This window comes from Danio aesculapii, chromosome 22, assembly GCF_903798145.1.
Source record: "Danio aesculapii chromosome 22, fDanAes4.1, whole genome shotgun sequence".
In the NCBI taxonomy this organism is placed as follows: Eukaryota; Metazoa; Chordata; class Actinopteri; order Cypriniformes; family Danionidae; genus Danio; species Danio aesculapii.
The window spans coordinates 5,677,401-5,696,734 of record NC_079456.1 but is presented as its reverse complement, the minus strand read 5'-3'; the positions used below and the strand labels follow the sequence as shown (position 1 = coordinate 5,696,734).

Here is a 19,334-nt window from a genome sequence, read left to right as displayed (position 1 = left end):
TGTAAACGTTTATTCATGCATAAATGACTTTCTTGGTTTAATGTGAAGCATAATAAATAGATGCTAAAAAAAACGCGGCTTTATTTAGGCACATTATTGCATAAGCATTGATTTTTAAAGGGGTCATGAGCTGAGAAACCAAAAATTCTTTGATATTTTGAGCACATAATACTATAAGAGTATTTATAAATCTCAAAACAGATTATATTAAAGGCAGTCGCCATAATGACTGGGACATTCTACTACAATAAAGTGAAAGTGAAAGTAAAAGTGGAGCAGCCTTGGCCTAATGGTTAAAGAGTTGGACTTGTGATGGAAAGGTCACAGGTTTGGGTCACGGCACCTTCAGGAATTGTAGGTGTTGGGAGTGAATAACCATTGCTCTCACCACCCCCATTACTATGGCTGAGGTGAATCCCTTTAGTGAGGCACCGATCTCCCAACTTCTCCCTGGGCACCACAGCTGCCCACTGCTCTGGGGTGTGTGTTCATTTCTGTATGTGTACCCACTTGGATGGGTTAAATGCAGAGCACAAATTCTAAGTATGGGTCACTATACTTGGCCACATGTCATAACTTTTACTTTCACTTTCAGTGGGCGTTTAGTTCTGAGTCTACAATCGGCCACAGCCATTCAGACAGAGGTTTCTGATGAGAGTCCAAAACAGGACAGAAAATAGTCAGTTATTTCTCGATCATGATGCTTTTTTGATGCAAAAAAATCTTGGTAACATAATCAGTGGACTTTAGAGTACAGTACAAAATATAAAACTAAGGTATTTCATGACCCATTTTTAAACACAATGTTTTTTTTTTGTAATCTATGGATGATGCATCCAAAATGTTGACCATGATTATTTAAATATAATGGCTGTCCTTCATTTCTTGTTGAACTTCCTCTAGAGCGTCTTCGATACTTGTTTTGGGTGGCCTGTGTGCTTGGATGAACTAAAACAGATGAAAGAAACTCTTGTTAATCAATATGTAAGAGAAATAGTATGCAAAGATGTACACTGTCAATGTTTTATAGGCAGAATGATATGATGAGTTTAGTAGTTATTGCAGTAAAATGTGTTGTTACCTCTTTAGTATCTTGCAGTGTGGTGTATTTGTAGTCAGCAGGACCCAGGGACTCGAGCACTGATGTGTAATGATGTCTTGTGGATGCAATGAACGCTCTCGTAAGGCCCAGCTGTTGCCTCAACATGTCATTGAGTGCAAAAATGGCAGGACTGTACGATGTCAACGCTGTTGGAGTGGAATAAATGATTTCAATTGCAGTAAGAGAAACTTAAATGTACTTAAATATTGATTTTATGGTCAAATTTGCTAGGCTTATAGTTATTTTAATGCGTGTAATAGGCATTATATACTCACTTTCTATGGCTTCAGCACTGACTGTGTGACTGGCTATTGGAGTCGGGTCCACATATTTCATGCCTATTGAAGGACCAGCAGCAGCCATGCCTAAAAATTGTGAAGAAATCAATCTGTCGTAAAGCAAAACCAAACATATTTGAATCTATCCAAGTTACTGTAATAGGAATGTTAGAGATAAAAAATGCATTAATCTAATGAAAATACTGCGACAATACAACCAAACTTTGAAATGTGAAATAAATACATTTCTCTCAGAGCATGACCAAAATGGTCCTAAACTATAACCCTAAGAGTCTTCCTAAAAAACTACTATGCAGATTTGTTTTTGACAGTTTTGAGAGATTTAGCCAGATACATTTCTTCAGGAAATGGAACAAAAGTGGTCCAAACTAACCTTGATAGACTAAATAAATTAATAAATATAATATTAAAAATACACACATATGTATGATCAAGACTACAGGTTTGCACCCGACCAGATTTCTTGCGTCACGGGAATAAATTTACGAATAAAACGCGGTAGCGGTCGGTAACTCTGGTGTAATTTGAGTGGGACCGGGCGGCCTAACAATATAGTGCTCCCGAGATGATAGATAGATATATAGATATAGATATATAGCTATATATATATATATATATATATATATATATAGCTATATATCTATATATATATATATATAGAGAGAGAGAGAGAGAGAATCCGCCGTGGTGCTGTGTCGCTTGTTATAGGCTGTCTGGACTTTGTAGCATCCAGCTGGGAAGCATATTTAATCGCTATAATTTTACATTCTTCCTTGGCCCAATATGTACCTGCTATGTGTATAGAAATCATACTGATATGAGATATGAAACACAATCGGTAGTTGGCATATTTATTGAGTGGATATGTTTGTAAATCTGACTTCTGCTGGTGACCTCACCAGCCACAAACCTCACCGTGTGGCTCTCATGTCTCATCACGAAGGGGCAAACAAAACTGGCATTCAGCCTACAATCCTTGCACAACCTATACTTTTATCTGTTATCTCTCTCTTTTGATAGTGCCTATTTTTAATATAAGGTTTTCAAAACGAGGTGGGTTGGGCAGCGGGTAAACAAAAACGATATACGGCAGGAGCGGACAGGTGCTGAATAAAACCTAGCGGGAGCAGCTTTAAAAATCCAGTCCTGCGCAGATCTCTAATCTAGACCAGATTCGTGATATTCACCCAGATACATTTCACTCAGAACAGGAACAAAAGTGGTCCTAAACTGTAACCCTGTGGAATGCACCAAGAATTATAGTTTAAACTAGGACTAAGATGTCAGCGTCAATAGCCTAGGGCACAGGTTCCAACCTCAGTTCCTGCAGGGCCATAGCTCTGCACAGTTTAGTTCCAACCTAAATAAACACACCTGATCAAACTAATTTAGTCCTTCAGGCTTGTTTGAAACTTACAGGTAATGCCGCAGTCACACTAGATTTTGAGCATGCAAAATTCTGTAGTACGGCGCTGCGAAAAGGGGCAAGATTAACCCAGATGATTGGACATTAAAAAAAGCGAGCGATTGGTCCATGTTTTAAATTTCTGTCCAGGGAGGTCCTGTTTTGTTCCTCGATTGGTCGCACGCAATCATATGATGCGATTTCGCAGGTCAGAGTTCACCAAGCCTTTGTGAAAGGAAAACTTTCCAATACAGTGAACTTGCCGCACAATCTTACGTTTCCGGTCTGACGCATTCGCGTGCGTATGAATGGAACTCTATGGGGAGAAAAGGGCAGAGTGACCGCAGTTTAAGTGTGTTGGGACTAAACTGTGCAGGGCTGTGGCCCTCCAGTAACTGAGCTTGACACCCCCTGGCCTAGTGGTTAGTGGGTCGACACATAGCACTGAGGTGCCCATGGCTCGAGATCCTTTGCCGATCCTTCCCTTATCTCTGCTCCCCACACTTTGCTGTCTGTAATCTCCACTGTCCTGTATATTAAACGTGAAAACCCAGAAAAAAAATAACTATACAAATAAAAATAGGATTAAGTTGTGTTTTGGTAATCTTACGTGATGAGAATAAAAGCAAAAGTGGTTCAAATCTATTACTCTGAGGGAGACCCAAATAAATGGAAGTTTGAAATCGGGCCTACAAAATGTTGCTACTTGCTGCCAATGACCAGATTTTGTGACCAGATTAAATGCATCCCTCTCATAGCAACAATTAAACTATAATTTAGAGGCACACTAAAATACTATGACATAGACATATACTTTTGACTGGTGAAAGTGGTCCTAAACTGCATTCCTGAGGACCCCTTCTAAGAAATTTTTCTTTGAAAACAAAAATTCAACTGGTCTTAAACTAATACCATAATGCATGTGCTGTTTGAAGAAATTGAATCATGATCTAGATGTGTTTTGCCAGATTCAACTAAACTCATTTCTCTGAAACCAGAATGGTAATGGCCCTAAATTATAACCCAGAGATGCACCCCAAACAAATAAATGAGGTTTGGCTGATTTAAAGCACCAGATGTTAAAAAGACCTACCAGAAGACCACGTGTAAGCAAATCCATCCACCTGCGTCTGCACCGCAGCCTCCTTCACATTACGCTCAGGACTGGGGCCACGTGTGACTGTGGCATTGGATGAGCTAGAGTTCGAAGAAGAATCTGAATTTCCACTGGACGAGACAGAAGATTGTGATAAAGTATGCTCATCATGATCATCATCATCATCCTGTGATTTGTAAGAGCTGTACTGAGCCTCGCTGACCAATGAGGTGTCTTTATCTTCATCTGAAAGACGCTCTGAGATCTCACTGTGTGTAATCTCTGATGCGATTTCACTCTCAAAATCGCTTTCGTAGACATCTTCTGGTGTGGGTTGTGAAGCGACTTTTGAGATCTCTGGAGACTTCTTTTTTCGGTCTTCTTTTCTGGCTTGTGTTTCTTTCTGTGATTGAAAATTGCCTTTTTAGTAAAAGAAAAGTATGCCGTATTTGTTTTCCAAGGCCATGTCCCCACTAAAACGTTTTAATTTAAAACTGCACACATTTCTCTCCATTATGCCCTTACAGCCACACTAAGGCAGAATTTTCAGGCAACAAAAAACAGTTTATACTCTCTTAAGTGGAACTTAAGTGCCATTTTTAGTAATGATCATTTGTACAGGAGTTGTTTTGTTTGCTCCGTCTTGACTGTGTTGTTAAAGATTACTTTATTACTCCCGATTATTTTTCTTCATAGGCTGTTGTTTTGGCTCATCTCCCAATCTATTTTCCCACTCGCATTTGCAACTATACTCCCGTGTTACAACATTTCCACCTCATTGGCAGTCATTTAAAAGAACGTGGCATTTTCCTCAAGATATTACAGCATTGTTTCAAAAAGCCGGAAAGTAAATAAATGCCTTAACACATGCGCAGTACACGAGTGAAATTTCAGTATGGATGACCAACTTTTGGGAAAATACTGAAAGTGATAGTGTGGATCAAGAATGTTTTTACACTACCTGACAAAAGTCTTGTCGTTTATCCCAGCTGTAAGAGCAACAAATAATAACTGATCGTTTGGAAAAGTGGCAGAAGGTTGATTTTTGTTTTTGATGAATCATCTGTTAAACTGCATCCCAATCATCACAAATACTGCACAAGACCTACTGGAACCCACATGGAGCCAAGATTCTGACAGAAATCAGTCTAGTTTGGTGAAGGACAAATCATGGTTTGGGGTTACATTTAGTATGGGGGCATGTGAGAGATCTGCAGAGTGGATGGCAACATCAGCAGCCTGAGGTATCAAGACATTTGTGCTGCCCATTACATTACAAACCACAGGAAAGGGCAAATTCTTCAGCAGGATAGCGCTCCTTCTTAGACTTCAACCTCCACATCAAAGTTCCTGAAAGCAAAGAAGGTCAAGGTGCTTCAGGATTGGCCAGCCCAGTCACCAGATACGAACGTTATTGAGCATGTCTGGGGTAAGATGGAGGCATTGAAGATGAATTCAAAGAATCTTGATGAACTCTGGGAGTCCTGCAAGAACGCTTTCTTTGCCATTGCAGATGACTTTATTAATAAGTGATTTGAGTCATTGCAGAGATGTATGGATGCAGTCCTCCAAGCTCATGATGGAGTCATACGCAATATTAATTTTTTTTCCACCGCACCATGACCTCTATTAACAAACTTCAATTAGTACAAAATGCAGCTGCCAGAGTTCTTACCAGGTCTAGAAAATTTGATCACATCACCCCAATTTTATCCTCCTTACACTGGCTGCCTGTTAAGTTTCGTATTGGATTTAAAATATTGCTTCTTGCATATAAAGCTTTAATCTAGCTCCTGTTTATCTAACCAATCTTTTGTCTCGCTACATTCCAACTCGCTCTGTAAGATCTCAAAACTCAGGGCTTCTGGTAGTACCAAGAATAGCAAAGTCGAGTAAAGGAGGTCGAGCCTTCTCATTTATGGCTCCTAAACTCTGGAATAGCCTTCCTGATAACGTCCGAGGCTCAGACACACTCTCCCAATTCAAAACTAGATTAAAGACCTATCTGTTTAGTAAAGCATACACTTAGTGCACCACTTAGGGGGCTTCCACACAGGTTATGCATCTTGTTTATATACACTATGAACAGCAGCTACGCTAATTATTTTCTTTATTCTCCATTTCCACCTGGGGATACTCTTCCCGACTCTCAGACTATGCAGAGTCACTGAGTCGATCCAAGACCAACGACGAGATGATCCCAAGGTTTCCATATCCTGAGCAGCTACTATGGTGGTCATGGAGAAGTGAAGAACATGAGACTGATTCCTGTGACGCTCCAGGGACAGACAAGTCTTCGCTGAGGCCAGCTTACAGCCTCTGCCGCTGAGACTGCAGCTCTGCACAAAACGTTTGGCCAGCGGAGAAATTAAAATGGTCGTGCCCAACTGAGTCTGGTTTCTCTCAAGGTTTTTTTTCTTCACTTTCGCCAATTAGTGAAGTTTTTTTTCCCTCTCCGCTGTCGCCACTGGCTTGCATGGTTCGGGATCTGTAGAGCTGCTCATCGTTGGATTTGCTCTTCAGTGTTTGGACTCTCAGTAGTGATTATTAAACCACACTGAACTGAGCTAAACTGAACTGAACTTAAACACTACAAACTGAACTACACTGTTCCTATTTACTGTGACCTTTTATGTGAAGCTGCTTTGACACAATCTACATTGTAAAAACGCTATACAAATAAAGGTGAATTGAAAAAAAAAAAAATTGAATTGAATATTCTATACTGGACATTATTTCTGTTCAGTGACAAGACTTTTGTCTTAGCAAAGTCAGACCTTACTGTCCTAATTAAATAATTAAAAATCAAGGCATGATCATATTTTAATGTGGTAAAATAAACGTAATCTAGAGGCCTTTGCCTTTCATATAAGCCACTTAAGTTACTATTTGTCGCCTATCCAAGATTTAGGAACAACACTTTTGTCAGGTAGTGTAGATGAAACTGGCATTTTCAAATGTATCTGGATTGGTATAGACATAGTTACATACTATTTCTTGTGAGATTTCAGCTGCTTCAGAAGGTATAGGCGCTAAATCATCAAGTGTCATCACGTTCAGTTTGAAATCTGCAAGCAAATCAAGAACACGGATTGAATACACTTTTTTGGTGAACAATTAAGTCAAACTACAGTTTTCTGATAATTCCAACGCATTGGTGTTTTTACCATCAGATGCTGCACTCATCTCACTCAGAGTATCTTCAGAATCATGTGCCGGAGCAGCAGGAAAAAGATCATCCAAAGAATGAATCTCACTGTGATCTGTTTCAGAAGACAGCGAGCGTTCTGTAAAGCGGACCATACGTGATTCAGGTCTTCTGGAAGAAGGAGAAAGACTTCGATGACTGATAACTTTATGCTTTTCAGGAGTTGCTGTAGGTACAGTCGATTTCCCAGTGCTCCCCGTGTTTACCTGGAAAAACGAGATTTAAAACAAATCATGAAAAGAAGAAAAGTGAAAGGTTATGTGACTTTGTTTTAAATAATTAGTAAAAGATTATCTGCTTGTTAAGTCATGACGTATGAAATACTGTTTCAGGGTCCAAGCCGTTACTCATTTGAATTAAGAAATTATTCCTTTATGACCACTTTTTAGTCATATCACAGATTAAAGTGAATTTTATATAAAATCATTGCTGCATCATAGACTCCAATATTTTAACAATCTATAAAAAATTAATCACTTTCTGGTCATCGGATATTAGGCATGGATATATATATATATATTTATTGCGATTGTGATTTTCGAAAGTATTACATCGCTGTGCAACATTTATTATTAACATTTGTTAAGTCTCCCTATACAGTTTGATAGAGCGATTGGACCCGGAAGCCGCTTCATGTGATGTCACACTTAACAAGCGGATAAATATCTTTGTATCATTGTTGACAATAGTCAGATTTCCATCTTAACGTGGCGTTAAACCTTTCAAAGTTCGCAAAAACTAAAAAACAAAAAAATCCCTAATGTGACTCAGATACATTTCCATCATGTTAGAAACGTTACAAAAACGTTAATCTTACCTTTTGGATCTTTTGTTACTTCACAAAATATTTGAAAATTAAGCTTGAGGTTTTTTTAGCATTGTTTTGTTTCTAAGCAAGTGTCATTTTATTTAATGCAAGAAAATGTTTTTTTTTTTGCCATTTTTTTATTTAGGAAAGCTGAATTTTTTATTAATAGTGCAAAACATTCTGCAATTGTCTTTTTTGTACTTGATTATGGTGATGTAGTGTGTCAATTTGCACTTCTCTCTCTCTCTGTATGCTGTTTATTATGGCTCTCTAAGATTGATATCAGATTGTAAACCTTCCACTCATCCTTGTATAACAGAGTAGCTTGGCTTTCTTTGTCCATAAGAAGAAAAATGCATGGGTTATTGATTTTTTTATAAAGCCTTTGGGGATGTTACCTTTAGGGTTGGGAAGTCCCCATGATACTATATTATCACAATACTTGTCGCGATGCAATATAAATGTGATAAATACGGTATTGTCTTTATTGAGAAGTTTGATTTCCACCTTAAATTAAGTTTCTAAAGGAAAACTGACTAAACAGAAACATTTCTCAATTTATTTCACTTCAGTTTTTTCTGCTGCCGCTGTGCAAAATGGGATTTTCAAGCAGACAAACTGACCAACACTTTTGTAATTGTCATAAATGTTGATGTCGCACTTCTCCAAGTCAATACCGCCATCTTTTAACTGGTGCTCAAGATGACCCCACTCACCAGAAATAAACTAAAGTTCAACACCGCCGCCTAGTGGACTGTAAATAAAGTTATTTTAATATTTGACCAAATAGTATGATAAAACACTGGCGACTGATCAATGTTACGACTAAAGTTTATTTATATTTGTTTCGCATTGCATGTATCTTTTTCTTTGTCCCGCCTTCTTGTGTTAATGTAATCCAGGTTCTGATTGGCTGCTGTTCGGGGAGAGCTGAAAAAACAGAACTTCCGGCAGAGTTCGAGGAGCTCATTTTTGGTGTGACTGTTGCTGGGAGTGGAGAGCTCCTGGATTTCCCTATCCCTCCAGCCAACGACCAAACTTTATTATTGTCCAAATGTCAATGTATATGCTTGCAACTTTTTGAGAGTTTGAGCTTGTAGGGGTGACCTGCCTATTTATTTGATTACTTTGACTTTATGTTCAGGGAGGAAGCTAATAATCCTGTATTTTTCCTTAAAGATATACAGGTTATTTAGTTTATTTACATTGTAGATTCTTCTGTTTGTTATTTTGGCCAGTGGCCACCCTGAAGAGATGCTTATTCAAATTACTACTTTTATCTACAATAAATCCATTCAAGTACTCTGTCTGCGTTTGGTTGTCGACCGAAGGGGATCTTTTGCATACGTTTTTTGTTTTTAATTCACTTGAGAAATCCACAACCTTATTTAGTTTATTAAGCCCATGTTGTATTCCCCTAGACTTGGGGCGTAAAAATCGATATAGGTGTCCATGTATTATTATAGTATTGACATAAAAAATACCGCTATGCTGTAACGATATTTTCCCCGATATTTCACCCCTAGTTGCCTTACAGTTGTCTTAATATACAAAGGATATTTTTTAATATTTAAAATGTAACATTTCCTTTATTTTTAGTAACATTTCCTTCATTTTTAAACTCTCTCTGTTACTTTTGTTGGAACTAAACTGGGTAAGAAGGCTTTTAGGTATCCATCTGACTGGATTTTCTTCATTTGAGGTGATTTAGATGTTTCGATTTATCCCTTATTTAAATAATAATTGGGAAAAAAATCCCTGGAGTGTTACTACAGCTAACTACAAGACTTTTGAACTTTTATGACTTTTTTTTTTTTACGTTTTTGTAATCAAATGTCAACGAAATTACCATATATGGTTCTTTTCCCAATAAAGAGTTTAAAAAAAGTTATTTAACAAATAAAAAAATGACTCCAGTGTTTGCAACAGTTTTAAGTGTTCATAATGTGTTTCTTGTAAAAAAAATTATTTAATGAAACTAACCATTGCCTCCCATTTTAAGCCAGGATATGGATGTTTTCTATTCTGGATAAGTAAACAGATGGAGAACGCAATCAGGGTGAGTAAACTAATTCAAATAACCATGTAACTGTTATAATACCTACCTTTTTGACAACCTGAGGACTCTTCTGCCTTGCTGCATTTAGCAAGGAACTCTCAGATAAGCTAATAGAATCTCCTATAAGTCTTCTCATGTCCTGTTCATCGCTGTCTAAACTGACTCTCCTTTCTCTTCGTTCATTCAGACCAGGCGTCGTCTCAGAAAACCTCAGCTCTTGAGGTTCAGAAGCGATCCTTTTCTTCAGAAAGCGACCTCCCGTCATGCTCAGATCGCCGCTGGAATGGACAGACAAGCGTGTTTCCTGTGGCTCTGTGTGGTTACTTGTGCTTTTCTGGTTTCTGATGCGGTTCTCGATGAGTGCTAGTTTGCTCAATGCGGCGCTTTGTGAGCTACGTTGAGGTATGATTTTAGATTCGTCCGTTCCTGCAGAAGTTCTCTCAGTTGTTGTATCTTTAGAGGTCTTCTTCAGAAATCGACTACCGCCACCCAAGCTAAAACTTTTCGCAGGGTTCTGGTTTTCAATCTGTGATGGTGAGGATGCATCGCTGAGGTCCTGGATATGGGTCTGTCTGGACGGTTGCACAAAGTTTTCCTGGATGAAGATAAACATGGTGAAAACTGCAGGTACTACAACACATTATAAATATGTTGAATAATAATGGTGGAATCAATTGAATGTATTTTACTTCTGTCTCTCACAGACGTCTTATCAAACTGTTATTAAACTACACATGAAAGGATTACCTTTAAGAAGAGTTACAATTCAAAGCCCACTCATTTACCCTATCAGTAGGCCCACACGGAATCTGAGTGTGCAGAAATCCGCAGATTTTAGCCTGTCATTGAGTCTATTTATTTACTTGTGTAAAGTTACATTTATTCAGTTTTTAAATTAATTTCACTAATATTATTGTGATATAATATTAGTATTATTAAAATGTTCATATGATTTGTTTACAATACAGTTTGTAAAGTAATTGTTCCGTATTTGAGTAGATTTATTATATGAAAGACTTGCTTTGTTTACCAAGTAAGTGGATCTAATAGGATTTGCATTGTAAACATTAAATCAAAGTAAAAAAATATATATTCTGCACTGATTCACTTATCTGAACTGTACGTACCCACTGCACATGAACATTTGTAATTGTTTATCTATCTGCACACTCCTGATTATTAAAAGCATCCTGTACATATATTCATTTATTGTAAATCTGTTCATAGCTAATACAACCTGTATATAATGTTCATAGTCCATCCATCTGTAAATATTACCATAATTTTTCTATAACTGCACTTTATAACTTATACCTGTATCCTGCACTTGCTGCTTTTGCGCTGCTGGTTAGACCGAAACTGCATTTCGTTGCCTTGTACTTGTACATGTGTAATGACAATAAAGTTGAATCTAACCTAATCTAAAATATATTATTTTTATTCAATATATTAAGTGTTTAGTTATGATACTCCTAAAATCATTCCATAAATCAATATACCATAAATCAAGATACAAAATAGCAAAAAATGTCTGCAGATTCTGTCTGGCCCTACCTATCAGTGCTTCCCACACATAGACTTTACTTGGGCAGGCCGCCCAGGAATTTTAAGTGACGCACTTTTTTTCTGTTATTAACATCCTTTCGTTTTTTTGTATCCACCCAATAACCAAACATCCGTGTTCAATTAAGTAGTGGAAAATCTACTCTTGTTTACACAATTCCTTATGTGTGCATGAGACCTGTCAACTACAGAGATGCGCCTTTTTGGGACTTAAAAAATCCGTCCGGCCCAGATTCTAAATCTCATAAAATATCTGTGATTCTGCTTTTGCTTTCGCTTTCTAAAGCTCATGTGTGGTTTTGCAACACCTTTTTACTTAAGCCTATTTCGCTTGGCTTCGCAAGTGACTCATGTGACAGTCATTAGAGCGAGAGAAACCTTAAATAATAATTTATTTCATTTTCCTAACTCATCTAAATGACTTACAAAACCTACTACTCAGAGGACGAAATGACTGGTCTAAACTGGCTGCAAAATGTTTGCACACCATTAGAATTATTTATTTTTTATATTATTTAAATTTAAAGGTTTTAATCTTGTAATTATATATATATATATTTTAAATTCAGATTTTAGTCCTTTTTCTGTCATTTATTTCTCATTTGATGATTATAGTATTACCTTGATGATGTTAATATATTACATAGGCTATTTTATATACATATCTAAAATGTCTTGGCCTTCAAGTTTGCTTTGAACTTAAAAGAGAAAAAGGCAGATTTTATCAGTGGGTGCTCATGGCTCCTGAATAGCATAAAGGTGAGAAAAATTGCCTTTTTTAATTTACTTTAACCCACTGAAAAGAAAGAGTTGTAACAGTGTATAATAAATAAAATTATTGTAAAGAATTAAATCATGTTTTGTTTGTCGCATATAGTTAACCATTTATGTTATTTACGTAACTGCTGTGTTTCAATTCGCCTACCACCGCAAGTATATTTCCAACCTGTGGGAAGCACTGCCTATACTACATCAGTCATCGTTTTGGATCTTTAGACACTTTCTAGCTCATGCACTACCTGTTGTATTTCTATTTAAGTCTTGCATTTACTACCCATTATGTTTGTTTGTTAACTATGTTACAGCAAAATAATGCGCTATATGTTTGATAACTGTTATAGCATAGTAATATGCTTTAGTATCATTATATGTAAATGTCTATTGCATTATTTCAGAAAGGCGCCATTACAATATTTTCAGTAAAAACAACAGCTTATAATCCATTTAATGCTTGATGTTATAATACACACGGCCTCTGTGAGGTTAGGGATAAAGAAAGTTGTTTCACAGATTTTATTACCAAACTGAAGATCTGAATTGTGAATGTACCAAAAACTTTAGGAAAAATGTATTAGGTATATTTAGGGGTATAATCCCTGATGTTATGCTTAAATATTAAACTTATTTTAGGATATAACCATCAGAATGAACATCCAGATGTTTTTCATTCATTCGTTATTTTCTTTTCGGCTTAGTCCCTTTATTAATCAGGGGTCGCCACTGTTGAATGAACCGCCAACTCATCCAGCACATGTTTCATGCAGCAAATGCCCTTCCTGGGAAACCAGATGTTATTAATTTAATCTTATTATATTTTTGGCAAAATATTTTAGAAATAAATGTAAATTTTGTAAGCGTAAACCTTTCTTTTAGATTTTTCTTGAAGATCTAAATCTTTAAATGACTTTGATTTGTATTTAAAAGATACATCTCTGTCCTGCACCCTGGCATTTAGTGTGATATAATATAATGTAAACTTTTCATTCTGTTATAAAACAGATGTAGAAAGTTTATAGAGGTAAAGTTAGTTTTATATTCGCACATTCGTTCATTTAGCAGTCTCTATATTGTTTACCATGTTACTTTGAATATTCGATAGGAATTAACATGCAGGTATGACTTTTCAACAACATTAACAATATCTAATTCACCGAACAATGTTGTACTTTGATAGTCATTGTCTGCTTATATGATTTCCCTATTTAGAATTTGCAAAGAATACTTTCCTGAAATTATATTATTAAAGGGAATGTCTGAATATCCAAATATAAAACCAACTTTACCTCTATAGAAAGTTTTACATTTTTTTTTATTAAATTAAAAAATGTTTTTCCTTTTAAATGACACTATGAATCGTACAAAACAGCACCAAGAACGTGCATTAAAGCAAATATATAGAAGCTTGTACAATACAAAACGCAAACCTCATCTCTTTTGTCCTTTAAAATCGCAATGTTTGAGATTCTCTGTCCAGAGAGCTGAGCTTTAGCTCTGTCCAAAGCTGAACTCCGCGGTCCTCCGCGACTCCACATATTGATTAACTAGTAAACATCGCCTAAAGTGCTATCAGACAACATTGACTCGGTTAAAGCAGAGCAAACCGCGCTTTATAGTCATAATAAACCGCATTTTAGCATCTGACGAGAACGCGACGCTCCACTTTCACCATGACAACGTCGCGAGTTTTCTGACGTCACCGGAAGCAGCTCTCTTGGCGTTACTTCCTCTACACCACATTGCTGGCTTGGCAGTTGGTCTATAAACATAATTTTACACCTCATCGGTATTTTCTTTGGAATAATAAAGATATCTTGTACAAAAGGAAGTCTATATTTATTCAATCGTGGTATGACAATGGAATATTTACAGTCAGTCAACTACTTGATGAACATGGATTGCTTTTGTCATACTCAGAATTCCTTAAAAAATTTAAAGTTCCTGTAAAACCAAAAGACTATGCTGTTATTTTTGATGCAATACCAAGTAAAGTGGTATCACTGTTGCGTAATTCCATGCACAATGTGGACCAACAGCCAAAGACAAGTGATGATGTTTTATTTATTGGTGATATTAACATTGTTAAAGAGAAATGTAGTAATAGATGTATTAGAAATGTATTAAAAAAGAATCATATGCCATCTTCAACAGTCTTCTGGTCATTCAAATTTGGAAACATTGAGTGGAAGAAAGTATGGTTACTAACAAATAAGTTTTTTATAAGTAATAAAGTAAGACAGGTGCCTTTTAAAATCTTACACAGAATTTATCCTGTAAAAGATTTGTTTGAACGGTTTGGAGTGGATAGTGAAAACTCTTGTGATTTTTGTGGTATTGTTAAAGAATCTGTTACTCATCTGTTTTTTCAATGTGTTTACTCAAGACTATTTTGGATTGATGCTTCTAACTTTATTTCAAGGACATTTGGTACACAAATACAAATTGGGTTATATGATGTCATATTTGCTTTAGTGCAAGCTGGAATTGATTCAAAAAGTACAACATATTTTCTTATACAACTGATAATATTACTTGGAAAATACCATATTCATGTCAAGAAATGGGCCAAAGCTAAGCCAAATTTTGAACATTTTATAAAAGAGATTAAACAATACGGTACTACATTATGTAACATTAAAAACAGAAAAGCAAAAAAAAAAAAAAACATATGAAGCATTAAGTAACTTTCAATTGATTGAATAAAAGTTTTATTTTTTATTAATATCATCTTACCTTTTTTTTTTTTTTACCCCTGGCATCTATTTATACTTTGTATTACTGAGATAATTTCTCTCATTTTAATTTATTTGTTTTTTATTTTGTTCATATTTGTTGTGAGATGTATTCTCTTGTACTAAATTTGTACAATAGAAAAAAAATTCCTCTACACCAGGGGTGCCCAAACCTTTTCATATAAAGGGCCAAAAAACATATCATGAGAGCCGTGGGCCGAAGGTAAATATATACTAAACTATATTACATTAAAGTTGCCATGGGCAATTTCCCAACTTATTCAATAATATTTTAAAATAAAAAGAAAACATTATTTTAAATGGTATTATTAACTAATGCAGTAAAACTCATTAAATGATAACTTATTGCAATATAAAACATAAACAATCGCATTTCAGGCCCGTAGCCACGGGGGTTCGGGTGGGTCGAAAGACCCACCCCTCAATGACAGAAGCTCAGAATTTGTCCCATACATGAGCTGATTTGTCCTGTTTTGACTGCTACACCATCATACATTGTGAAAATAGCCCATTGAAAAAGGCTTTAAGAGCCAAATCATCTGCTGACCATCACATCGGTGTGACTTCAGCTAATCAGTTTTGGCCTATGCGAACTGTTATTTTCCATGAGTCCAAAATCTAACTGTGCAAGAAAACATACAATTGGATGTAAGTGAAGTCTTCTTTCGTTATGGTATCGAATTGTAAAAAGAGAAAAGATTTTACAAGTAACTTTTATTGTAAATCTTGGACCTTATTCTTGAAACAAAACAAAAAAAACGGTGAAGCACCAAAGCACCCCATATTACAATCAATTTGAAGAATAATTTTGCTGTTGTTGTTATCCATGAATATCCATGAAACCAAATTAAAGTGATGAAGCTCTTTTATGATTATGTTTTAATTTTTTATTATTCAAATAGCCAAACTCTGACTGAGGAAATGTAATGGAAATGTGGAAAGTTGAATCTGCTGGCCAGTTTGTTATTTGCCTAATAAATTACAATTGGCTACAGTTTTTAATTAAAACATTAACAAATTACTGATTTTTTTTTCTTTCTTTTCTAATGATACCTGATCTAATGAATTTGTATTTTAACAATAAGTATTTTGGAAATATTTAAGCATTAAAAAGTGTGGTTATGATGACCGTCTGACAAGCTAATCCAGCTTAAAATACTGCTTAAAATGTCTCTAAAATGAGATGAATAACTGCAAAAAGATCCCATTTTGAGAAAAAAAGAACCACCCCTTTCACCAGGCTGGCTACAACCCTGCGTTTATAACACAGTGGAGTTCAATGCTGAATACTCTAGTCAAGCAGAATCTGAATTTGACTTGATTTTGCTCACCAAAGTCTCTGCATTGTCAGGTGACCGTGTGTACATTTAGACAAAACCTGATTTAATTTAAACCATTTAATTTCAGTTAGCTTTTAGCAATAAATCAAACAAGCGGTTACATTAAATTTGAGTTGACAATCTCGAAACCATCCTCATCATTCTAGGTTAGGTTACTTTATTTATACCCGAAGGTAGATTTGGTTTGCAGTCAAGAGTCTTCATCTCACAACAGTGCCACACAAAGGAACTCACACAGTAACAACAACAAATAAACATTAGGACATAAAACATAAAAATTCTCCCTCTCTTCTCAGATGGGATCAAAGGTTACTATAGGCCAACTTTAGCCCACGGACCCTAGTTTGGGCATCTCTGCTCTACATGAATGTACCAATATATAGTTATATTGCGATGTAAATGGAGTTAAATATAACATCACCAGCCTTCTGATTTATTTCTTAACCATTAAGTTGAAATATTGATTTTGTGTTGTCTAAAACTGTCAGAAATGGTGACACCTTTTGATGTTTCATGTAGAAAAGAAACCTGTAAATGACGACCTTCTTAAATGTCAGATGTTTTCAGACATTCTTGATACATTTTTAGACAATGGAATACCAATGAATCAATGAATACTTTAGTTTATACAACCTTTATACATTTAGGCTAATAGTAGCATTTAGGTGATATTGACTGACACTTAAAATTCCTAAAAGTTCTCAAGTCTGAACTGATATATTGATCTGCTTGTTTGGCAAAAAATATATTCATATAAAAGCGTTTACCAGAAAAGTGGCTTTAAACATGTATTTCGTGCGGCCGCCATTTTAAAACATGAAATCTAGGCTGCGGTGGGAAGAAACCTGGAAGTATACAGTAGGATCAGCATTGTAAACATTGCAGCAACATGCTGTGGACTACAAACCTCCAACTGTTGCAGCGATTTGAAAACGCAGAGATGGTTGTACATCATTTTAATATCATTCAGTTCAGTTTAATTTAAACAATTAAAAGCATATTAGGCATCAAACAACATCACAATCTCTTTCAGAGTAATACGCTTAAGTGTCTTCCTAAGCTTCAGCTCATGGCACTAGGTAAACACCGTGACCGTTAACTGCTTCAGTCTATGTAACCCGGTGAGTGATAAAAGTCCTCTGTAGCACACCCTTGTGTTGTCTGTATTAGTGTCCCGGTACTGAAATTTTAAAAACGTCAATTTCCCGCTAACATTTAAGTGCCGCTAAGCACGTTCATAAACACCGCTGATTTGCCATAGTGTTCAACAGTGCTCAACAGAAATGACTGTGATTGGCCGTGAAGGTCATCAGTTCACCGCTCTTCAAAAAGTGCTAACACAGATACACGAACACTTGAGCGTTTTAAAGCCGTGAAGATCAGTCGATTGCTCGTTTGTGTTTGCACTCGGTAAACAGTGGTGAAGTGCGGTGAACTGATGACCTTTACAACCAATCACAGTCATTTCTGTTGAGCACTGGTGAATACAGGTTAGCAGGAAATTAACGTTTTTAAAAAAAAAAAAAATTCAATTTAAGTACCGAAATTCAGTATCGTGAGAGTAAAAGAATCAGTTTGTTAACTTGAACTTGATGAATGGCATCTAAAATGTGTGTTTGGGAAAGAAAACATTAGCTATCTAGTGCCATTTTCCTTAACGTAGCTAAAAATGAGGTCTGATATCCCTTTTTATTTTCACTTTCCATTCAGAACAGACTTTCGGGTCACTTGGAAAGCGGTGAAAGTATAAATTTGTGTCACTTTCTCTTCGCTAATAAGATATGCAGCCAAGTACACAACGTTCCAGTGTGACTTTTACTTCCGGGTTTCTTCCCACTGCAGCCTTGATTATGCTTTTAAAAATGGCCGCCGCGTGAAATCAGTCTATTGGTTACAGAAACCATAAACAGTAAGGGTCCTGTAAGGTTTATGACTAGATAATAAAACGGGTAGTTCCTGAAGTGCTATCTTGCTGTTTTTATGCCTAGATGTTTTGGTGCATAAATATCTGATGAGGTTGCTTCTTTGTGCAAAAAATAGATTTAAGAATTGACTTGAACGTTACTTTAGAGGTTTGGTTAAAATGGGTCATTTTACCTCATAGGACAAATTAATATACCGAATTCTAAGACAACACAATGCTTTAGGGCAGTGTTTCTCAACCACGTTCCTGGAGGAGCACCAACACTGCACGCTTTGGATGTCTCCTTTATCTGTCACATCCATTACAGGTCTTTCAGTCTGTGCTAATGTGCTCATAATCTGAATCAGGTGTGTTTGGATAAGGAGACATGGAAATTGTGCAAAGCTGGTGGTCCTCCAGGAAGGTGGTTGAGAAACCGCTGCTTAGGGCACTTGCTGTTCTAAAGGACGTTGAGGAGCTCAGAGTGTTAAGTTATGCTTAATTGGCAACAAAAGGTTTATGCAGTCACACGGATTCATTCATTCATTCATTTTCCTTCGGCTTAGTGCCTTTATAAAATTCAGGGCTCGCCACAGCGGAATGAACCGCCAACTTATCCAGCATATGTTTCACACAGCAGATGCCCTTCCAGCTGCAACCCAGTACTGGGAAATATCCATACACATTCACACTCGTACACTATGGCTGATTTAGTTTCTTCAATTTACCTATAGAGCATGTGTTTGGACTGTGGGTGAAACCGGAGCACCCGGAGGAGACACGGTGAGAACGTGCAAACTTCACACAGAAATGCCAACTCGAACCAGCGACCTTTTAGCTGTGAGGTGATCGTGCTAACCACTGAGTCGCTGTCTCGCCCGATTAACACTGAATGAGTAGGTGTTATTTTTGCTGTCTGTAGAGTTTCAGATCACTTTACAGACCAGCACTGTAAAGTGTCTGTCATTTTATCACTGAACATTTCCTCACATATCTGTGGACTGAAACTATCGTTGAAGAT

The 19,334-nt window shown here is 36.5% G+C and overlaps 1 protein-coding gene across 2 annotated transcripts; it reads right to left on the bottom strand.

The window, feature by feature from the left end:
- Positions 1 to 7: 7 nt before the first annotated feature.
- c22h19orf44 (chromosome 22 C19orf44 homolog) lies at positions 8 to 13,995 on the bottom strand. 2 transcript variants are annotated; one of them, XM_056447663.1, is made up of 9 exons: positions 13,745 to 13,995; positions 10,024 to 10,572; positions 9,902 to 9,943; positions 7,070 to 7,316; positions 6,894 to 6,970; positions 3,900 to 4,305; positions 1,378 to 1,467; positions 1,082 to 1,248; positions 8 to 948 (listed from the first exon to the last, which is right to left on the bottom strand). In XM_056447663.1, exons 1-9 carry the CDS (start codon positions 13,850 to 13,852, stop codon positions 859 to 861), a joined length of 1,776 nt encoding a protein of 591 aa, XP_056303638.1. In that variant the 5' UTR covers positions 13,853 to 13,995; the 3' UTR covers positions 8 to 858. The 2 variants fall into 2 exon arrangements, with proteins under 2 accessions (XP_056303638.1, XP_056303639.1); XM_056447664.1 differs by lacking the exon at positions 9,902 to 9,943.
- Positions 13,996 to 19,334: the final 5,339 nt, after the last annotated feature.

Coding starts and splice junctions, on each gene's coding strand:
- c22h19orf44 (XM_056447663.1), bottom strand. CDS start 13,852: ATGTGGAGTCGCGGAGGACCGCGGAGTTCAGCTTTGGACAGAGCTAAA. Junction 7,317..9,901: donor GCTTAAAATGGGAGGCAATG/GTTAGTTTCATT, acceptor TCGTTTTTCCAG/GTAAACACGGGGAGCACTGG. Junction 1,249..1,377: donor CAGTGCTGAAGCCATAGAAA/GTGAGTATATAA, acceptor CCACTCCAACAG/CGTTGACATCGTACAGTCCT.